Source organism: Dunckerocampus dactyliophorus, chromosome 11, assembly GCF_027744805.1.
Source record: "Dunckerocampus dactyliophorus isolate RoL2022-P2 chromosome 11, RoL_Ddac_1.1, whole genome shotgun sequence".
Taxonomy (NCBI): domain Eukaryota; kingdom Metazoa; phylum Chordata; class Actinopteri; order Syngnathiformes; family Syngnathidae; genus Dunckerocampus; species Dunckerocampus dactyliophorus.
In genome coordinates, this window is record NC_072829.1 from 2,123,703 (window position 1) to 2,132,648 (window position 8,946).

General features: G+C 40.1%; 1 protein-coding gene across 2 annotated transcripts; it reads left to right on the forward strand.

Annotated features, from left to right (window-relative positions):
* The first annotated feature begins 2,189 nt into the window (after positions 1–2,189).
* On the forward strand, positions 2,190–8,230 carry LOC129190291 (serine protease 23). 2 transcript variants are annotated; one of them, XM_054792869.1, is made up of 2 exons: positions 2,190–2,628; positions 6,741–8,230. In XM_054792869.1, exon 2 carries the CDS (start codon positions 6,749–6,751, stop codon positions 7,814–7,816), a length of 1,068 nt encoding a protein of 355 aa, XP_054648844.1. In that variant the 5' UTR covers positions 2,190–2,628; positions 6,741–6,748; the 3' UTR covers positions 7,817–8,230. The 2 variants fall into 2 exon arrangements, with proteins under 2 accessions (XP_054648844.1, XP_054648843.1); XM_054792868.1 differs by having other exon boundaries at positions 2,195–2,617; positions 6,741–8,228.
* The last annotated feature ends 716 nt before the right edge of the window (positions 8,231–8,946 follow it).

Consider the following 8,946-nt stretch of genomic DNA (forward strand, 5'->3'; position numbering starts at 1 on the left):
TTCTCATAAAATGACTGCTGTTTCTTTTCCATTTCAGCTGTTTTTTTTAAATGAAAAGTTTCTTCAACCTCATTTTCTAAAAATGACAACTTCTTTCATTGTTTTTCATAATATTATGACTTTTAAAAAATAACATCTTTCGTGAATATTCCAACTTTATGCTACGTTATTTTTTTGCGTGATATTACTTATCACTTTTTCTCGTTAGATTACAACTTTTTTCTGTTAATATTTTGACTTTATTCTTGTAAAATTGCTGCAGATTTTTAAGTGTTTTTTAAAATATTTTTATTTATTATTTACTAGAAAACTAAAAAAATATGCTTTTTTTGGTTTGTTTTCTTGTTAAATTACCTTTTTAGAACGTGCTGTGGGCCACTAAAAAACAGCCGTGGGCTGCGAATGGCCTCCCGGCCACACTTTGGGCACCTCTGGACTAGCGCCTGGAGAGACGTGTGCACGGACTCCGCTTGTGGGTTTTGGATTCCAGGCAGCTGCGTCATCATTCTCCAGCAGGTTGGACATGCACACGTGAGTTTAGACACTGAAGAGCGTGCAGGTTGTAGCTGAGGATGAGGAGCGGGTTGCAGGAGGGAAACCTGAGACAACAACGTCCACACTGTGCCCCCAGCCTGACTTGTGTCCTTGTTGGGAGATTCCTGAAAGCGCTGTCTCCATGACTGGGAGCTCTTGTTTCGCACGCCCAACCCCACCCGCACTCCAAGCACCTCAAGCGCCGCAGGTTCCCAGAGAACCCCCATGAGGGGCTGAAGATAGCTGGAGGTCAAGGACAGAAGAAAAGGCGAGAACGTGACCCCGTCGTTCATGATTCTCGGCGCTGATGAGATAACTCCAACATGGTGGGATGCCAGGAAAAAGAAGTCACCTACCACGGAAACGTCTAAAAATACTTAAAAAAAAGAGAGTTGGCGCACACCTTGGTGTGTTTTTGTTCTCTGTAAAGAGCATATGCGCTACATCATGTACGGACTTCATTTTGTGACCTGTTAACGTGACGGAACTCAGATATTCCAAAGCTAGATGCCGTCTGCTGCCTTGAACATGCTGGTTATTTTTATTTTCTGCTGTTTTCACCAGCTTGGATTTCACTAAGAAGCTTCTAAAATATGCTTTTGAAGAGCGCCTGTGGCAGCTACTGTACAGTACAGTTTGTGTACAAACTCCCCAAACTAATCGCTCCAAATGTGGCTTTCCAAATCCTAAAAGACACAGCTATAACTGGATTATTATTATTAGGGGTGCACGATAAGTATTGGGTCAATATGAGGGAATTATGACATCCGATAACATTAAAAACAGCTCTGATAACCGCTCATTTAAAAAATGCTCCTTTCCTAAACTAATTAACGAATAAATGATGGCTGTTAGGTGGTAAGCTATGCTCTATTATTAGTCCAAACGTGTAAATACAAGTGGTGTGTCCTATTGTGGTCACTAGGCGGCAGTAATGACACAAAACATTGAGACATTAGCTTACATGACATTACCTTAACACTGCATGAAGTCAGCCATGGCATGTCCCACATCATAGAGTGGAAGAAAGGTTCTCCTTCCATTCTGTGTGGAAGTGGTTAGCTTTTGGCTTCTTTAGTTTAGAAAAAATTAATACAAGGCTTGTTAGCTCGCTAGCTAGCGGCCGTCTCGAGTCCCTGCAGCATCAGAGTTGTGCAATGTGATGTAAACAATGAATAATAGGAGTGTGAAGGTGACTATAGGGGTGTTATTTCATGTCTACCGGGCTCTAATTATGTAAAAAAAAAAAAACTTATTTAGAAAGTCATAAACAGGTTTTCTATGCTCCTACTACGAAAATATTCCTATCCTATATCATGGTCGTCTCTGGGACCAATTAACCGCGATAAACGAGGGACGATTGTAGAAACGTGTAACTTGTCCCAGCCAATCAACAAAAAATGTAATAATATTGTATAGTTAAATCTATTTTTTTTTAATGCGGTTAAAATTGTGAATTTCCAAGTATAATGTCCTATAAAAACAGTCTAAAAAATACATTGAATTATATATTTAAATCAAATTAATTCAATTTTTAATGTAAAAAAAGGAAATTGGACCAGTGTTTTATTTTTATTTTTATTCAGATAAATTCTGAATTACACAGAGAAAATATTGAACTTTTTAATTAATTAATGTATTTGTTATATATTTTTTTCCTTTTACTTAATTTGTAAAATATCTGTAAACATTTTTTTTTTCTTCTCTCAATTCAAAGTACAAAGACCCACGGCTAAAACTCGGAGGGCGCTGGGACCCGGCAGGCACCGGGAGCCTGCGACTGGGACAGGTTGCTTCCAGAGGGGCGCTCATTGATGAGCGGAGACTCCTCATGTTGCGGAGGGAGCGTCTTTTTTTCCACACACGCTGCGTTTGAGTGTCCTGTCTCTGTGGCACAGTCGACTCTACTCTACTTTATTCTACTCTACCCTACTGTATTCTACTCTACTCCGAGAGGAGCTTAACCGCCTTCTGAGCCGCCTTTTCCATGCAGGGATGTAAGAGGAACACCTGGGAATTTGCTCCTGGTGCGTGAAGTCATGGATGCAGTAAACTCGGACGGCAGTGCTTGATCAAGAAGGAGGTAATATCACAGTACGTCTTCGTTATCGTCCTCTACAATACAGATGTGTTTGGATTTACCCACAAAATACACACCAAATCTTGTGTTGGACGATTTTTTTCCCTCGTTATTTCCAAGAAAAGCAGGAATTTGAAGCTTTTGTGGAGTCTCGTGTTTGCACTGATGGATTGATTTGTGGCTCTTAGCAGAGATCACGCATGTTAGCATGTTACCTTCACCTTGTGGTGCGTTCACTGACCTTTTAAGTGGCTGGCTGCACTTTAGCCTCCAAAGGGTGTCGATTTCAACAAGTCACTGGTGTGTGTGTTTGTGCGTGCGTATGTGTAAGGCCACACCCTATAGCTTTTTTTTTGCAGCCATGTCTCAACCTGTTCCACTTCACTTTTTACACACCTGCGCTCACGCAACACGAGCTCGCAGGCTTGCAGGCCGTCTAATCTGCTCTGGCGGTCCGCCGAAGCAGGGAGCTGCTGTCTGATCAGCGTTTAACGATAATGTTGGGTTACTGTTTTCAACGTGGACCACATCGCAGTTACGGTTACCCTCAGAGGAAACACTGCAGATGTTTCATCACCTCAGAATATTTCTTCGACCAAAAAACTTCAATTGAAATCAGAAGTCAAGGCGCCAAGCAGAAATGATTTTAGGATTCATTTTAAATGGGGTTTGACAGCAAAAAAAAACAAAAATACAAATAAAATTCTGACCAAAATTGGCAAAATTTTTCAAGAAAGATTGCATGTTTTATCGTACTATTTTGTTTTCGTTTTTGGAAAATTAAATTTCCAAGAAAGTCGTAATATTATGAGGAAAAATAATGTTTAGCAGCATAGCGTAAAAATATTAAAGAAAAATGTGTTCTTTTTTATTACGAAAAACAAATAAAGTTGTCATTTTTGGAAAATTAGCTTGCGGGAAAAGTGATAATGTTACGAGAATAAAGACAAAATCTGATGGGAATAAAATCATAATTTTGAAAAGGACATTTACAAGAAGAAAGTTGAAATAGTTGAAAGGTTTATTTAAAAAAAAAAACAACAGAAATGGAAAAAACAGCTGTAATTTTAGGAGAATAAAGTTTTATTTTAACAAGGAAAAAAAGTCGCAATTTTCCAAGAATAAAACCGTAATATTATGTGGAAAAATAATGTCATTTTAGCAGCATAGAGTTGAAATATTAAAGAAGAATATGTTCTTTTTTAAAGTCGTAATATTATGAGAATCAAACTAAACAAAATAAAGTTGGTTGGGAAAAAAGTTATGAGAATAAAATCTAAATATTACAGAAATAACATCTTAATGTTATGAGAAGAAAATGTACCAATATTATTTTAAAAAAAAGTTGAAATATTTGGAAAATAGAAAAAAAAAGAGTGAGGTTGATGTTAATACTATGCTTCTCATCACGAGAATCATGATCATCATCATGTGACAAAGCTGAGATGAAATATAGAAAACGTCTCAGCATATTTACCAAATATCAAAGTGCCATCCTTTTTCACCCGTTTTGTGTGGTGTCGTGGCTTGCTGGAAGTCAATGTAGCGTAAAGCATGTCATTCATTTTCTAACGACAACAAAAACGTGAGAAAACAAAATGTTCTGTCAAAATCGACAAAACAAATACATTCAGCAAATTTGCAGGCTTTTGCGGGCCGAAGCTGACCCCCCTGCCCCCCGGCCTTGAGTTTGACACCTGTGTTGTAAAGCCAACGTCTTATTTACATGGCTGGTCATGGAGACGAGGAAAAGCGACGGCTTTCTTTTGTCTTTTCTTCGGAACGCGTCCTCTTGGGCCAAAAACCAGACACGTTCCGGCCTCTCTTAAGACTTGAAATCCTATTTTCTCTCCTAATCTGCTGGAAAGTCCAGGAACAAGTGGTTCATTGTGAACACTTGAGCTGCTTTCTCAGGAGCTGACCTACACCCTCGTCTTTCTCGTCACGTTGGGTATGAAAAGGTACATCATTACCAACTACAGTATATCTTACTAAACTGGTTTATTATATCCGTACGATGGAAAGTAAGCTCGTATTGATTTATTTTCCTGTGGTGCCCAGTTTCCCACGCGAGGGGGGGATCATGTTCCACTTCATAAGCCACGGTGCGCAGCCCCCCGTACCACTACCATGCTTGATAAGTATCTTGTGTTGGCAGCTATTAGACAATAATGGCTTTGTGTTGACTCATTGTGGGTGGATACGTCGATACAAGCTGTACGCTGACTACTCTTAAGTTACTTTCTATAGCAGGGGTGTCCAAAGTGCGGCGCAGGGAGCCAATTGTGGCTGGCGGTTGTGTTTTTTATTGGCCCGCGGCACATTCAAAAAATATAGTTTATCAAGAAAACTGCAAAAATGGAAATGTCAGCAGTCATTTTACAAGAATAAAGTCAAAATATTAAGAGAAAAAAGTTAGAACCTAATCAGAAAAAGTCATAATTTGATGAGAATAACGGCGTAACATTATGAGGAAAAATAACGTCATTTTAGCAGAATAAAGTTGAAATATTCAAGAAAGTTGTTATTTTTTAAAAAGTCATAATTTTATGAAAAACACGGAATGAAGTTGGAATTTTTTGAAAATTTGGTTTTGGAAAAAGTTGTAATGTTACAAGAATAAAGACAAAATATTATGGCAATTAAATCATAATCACCAAAAGAAACTTTACAAGAAGAAAGCTAAAATGGTTGGAAAATGAACTGTTAAAAACTGGAAGAATTTTTTTTTACGAAAATAAAGTCAAAATATTAAGAGAAAAAAAAGCCCTATTCTAATAAGAAAAAAGTTGCAATTTTACAGAATAAATATGTGATATAATCATGTAAATTAATTTTAGTAGCATAGAATTGAAATTTTTGAGAAAAAATGTTATTTCATTGAAGTCGGAATATTAGGAAAAACAAACACAGCAGTTGTAATTTTTGGAAAATCAGGTTGCGGAAAAAGTGATAATGTTATGAGAATAAAGTCAAAATATTAAAAGGAAAAAGTTGTATTTTACCAAGAAAAAGCTGTTGCAATTTTACAAGAATAAAGTGGTAATATTATGGGGAAAAATAACGTCATCTTAGTAGCATAGAGTTAAAGTATTAAAAAAAATAGAAAAATATGTTGTTGTTTTTTTAAAGTAGTTGTGATATTATGAAAAACAGACAAAGCAACAAATAAAGTTGTCATTTTTGGAAAATCAGGTTGCAGAAAAAGTGGTAATGTTACGAGAATAAAGTTAACACATTAAGAGGAAAAACTTGGAAAATAAATTTAAAAAAATAGCTGTAATTTTCTGAGAATAAAGTCAAAATATTAAGTGAAAAAAGTTGTATATTCAAGAGAAAAAAGTTGCAATTTTACAAGAATAAACACGTAACATTATTAGGAAATGTGTGGTTTTAGTAGAAAAAAAATTGACATGAAAAAAATGTGAACTAGTTGGGGGAAACAAACCGAAGCAGAAATGGAAAAAAAGTAGCTGTAATTTTACGAGAATAAAGTCCAAACATTCCACACGCTAGTCTTAGTCACGGTGGTTTTTTCAAAAAAAGAAAGCGCTTAAAAACCATCACACATCAACGTAACAGGTAGATAACAACAGACAAGACACTACCAACCAACAATCAACAACTATGTGAGCCCTGAACGTGCAAGTTAGCGTCTATTCACAACAACAGTACAGCAAAGCACGCTGGGAAACAGGAAGCTCTGCTGTCAAAAACACAAGAGTAGACGCCGCTTCGCTGAGCCGCACATCAACGTCGCCGCCATATTGGATGTGGCAAAGCTGCGCTGTAAGTGAACGCAAGGAAATGTGCTTCATAAAACGCCTTTCTACAAAGTAATAGAGGTGAATGCCTCTCGTTTACACATTCACACACGCGCTAATACACTTGGGAGGGCTTCTCAGAGGGCTAAGATAAGAACCTAATTGATCCCACACAGGAGTAGTTGACATTACATCAGCTATACAGTAGAACATAAAGTTGCATCCCTTTATTTTCCACCATGTGGCCCTTGCTGGAACACGTTTGGACACCCCTGCTGCGTGGTATTGCCTCTTGAGAAACGCTTGCTGGAAGTGAACCTAGTGTGCAGTAAAGATGATGCGTGTTTTTTATGTCTCGACAGACCGCACGATGAGCTCCCTCCTGACTCCCCTGCTCCTCCTGCCCTTCGTCCTCTCGTCCTCCCTGCAGCCTCCACACCGCGTCCCCACGCTGGTCCCCCACAGCCCGACCCCTTTGGCACGCTCCCGCTTCAGTGCCCGCACTCGGCTGGACTTTAGCACTCACTGCGACTCCAGCTGCTTCCGCAAAGGACGTGAGGCGGCGGACGAGCTGGCCTTCGAGACGCTCTATTGGGACGGCTCACGTACGCTCACCACTGTGGATGTGAGGGGCGAGGACGAGGACGAGGCCCGGGCGATGCCCAGACGCAAGCGGGTAAGGCGTCAGATTTACGGCGCCGACGGCCGCTTCAGCATCCAAGGAGACCACTTCCTCTTGGATTACCCTTTCTCTGCAGCCGTGCGGATCTCCACAGGCTGCACCGGCGTCCTGGTGTCACGGTGGCACGTCCTCACTGCCGCCCACTGCGTGCACGACGGCAAGGATTACGTCAAGGGGGCGCGCAAGCTAAGGGTGGGCTTCCTTATCCCGCCGTCCGTCAACGGCACCCGAGCCGCCCCGTCGTCCACCCAGAAGCCTCTGGTGCGTTGGGTGCGGGTGAGGCGCACACGTGTGCCCAAGGGCTGGATCCAGGGCCCACAGGAGGTCAGCATGGACTTTGACTATGCCCTGCTGGAGCTACGCTTGCCTCACCGCCGACCCTTCATGCGCCTGGCGGTGGCGCCCTCCTTGAACGACCTGGCGGGCCGACGCATCCACTTCTCAGGGTTTGACAGCGACCGACCCGGGGAGCTGGTCTACAGATTTTGCCCGGTGGAGGAGGAGTCGAGTGACTTGATCTACCAGCACTGTGACGCCAGACCCGGAGCTAGCGGCTCGGGGGTGTACGGCCGGGTTTGGGACAACTCCTTGGAGCGCTGGGAGAGGAAGGTCATCGGGATCTTCTCAGGTCATCAGTGGCTGGAGATCGACGGAGAGAACAAGGATTACAACGTAGCCGTGCGCATCACTCCTCTCAAGTTTGCTCAGATCTGCTACTGGGTGCACGGAAACCGTTTGGATTGTTCCCAAGACTGAACACCGTAATCCATCAGAACCAAACAATGCTCACATTTTTTGTCGCCTCTGCACCCGTTTAACAAACCTGCCCACGACATCAGCGCCGCCACATCTTGTAACATTTTTACACTATCTTCCGTTTACTGACATACTTTACACAGAATGTTTTACTAATATATCTGTATGGATCAACTTTTATTTTTTAAACTATAAAACTTAAAGGTTATGCTCACGTCAGCGTAAGCTCGAGAGACAAGAATGTTAATTTTATTTTTGGAAAAATGCCTTGATATATTTTAATAAAGAGAGCTCTATGACAGCGTTGGCCTCAGGTGTCTTCATTGGGGTGGAAGAGTGGTGCTTTGGCGCCCTCGTGTGGCCATAAGGTGCATTGCGGTTCAATTCGCTCCTCGTAAACACCAAATAGTTTTTCTATTAAAATTATTACTCATATAAAAACATAATAAGTTTCATATATTTTTGTCAAGTATTTTACAACATTTTATTTAATATAATAAAATGAGCTACTTTTTTAGCGTGTACAAAACGAGCAAAACAAGTCACTACAGTTCTTTGTTTATATAATAATAATATTTGTTAATAGATGGAATATTTTCGTAGTTCGAGCATAGAAAACCTGTTCATGACTTTCCGAATACGGTTTTTAACAGTAGTAGAGCCCTCTAAGCATGAAATAAAACGCAACTCTGCTGAGGATGTTGGGGATGTGTTGGTCACAAAACGAAAGCATTCATTAGAGTCGACTCTTTCGAGTGAACGATCGGAGTCAGCTACTTCTTACTTCTCAAATCCAAATATCGACGTTTTCCATACTTCGATACTAGTCACTTGAGGTCATGTTTGTCTGAAATTTGAAACGACGGCGAAACGATGAAATTCTTAATAATAACTCATTTATGTTCATGGTTTTATTATTTCACTTTTCTTTTTTTGTTGTTTATTTTGACATTTTATATTATTCTGTCCTCTGTTTTTTGTTGTACATTAGCTTGGCTATGTTGTTAATCACCCTGCCACCTTAATACACTTCAAGGTTTAAAACTAAATTAATTATTAATTTATTTGATGTAATTAAAATGTATTTCTTGGAATTTATGTAGTCAAATTAATTTAAATGTGTATAGACA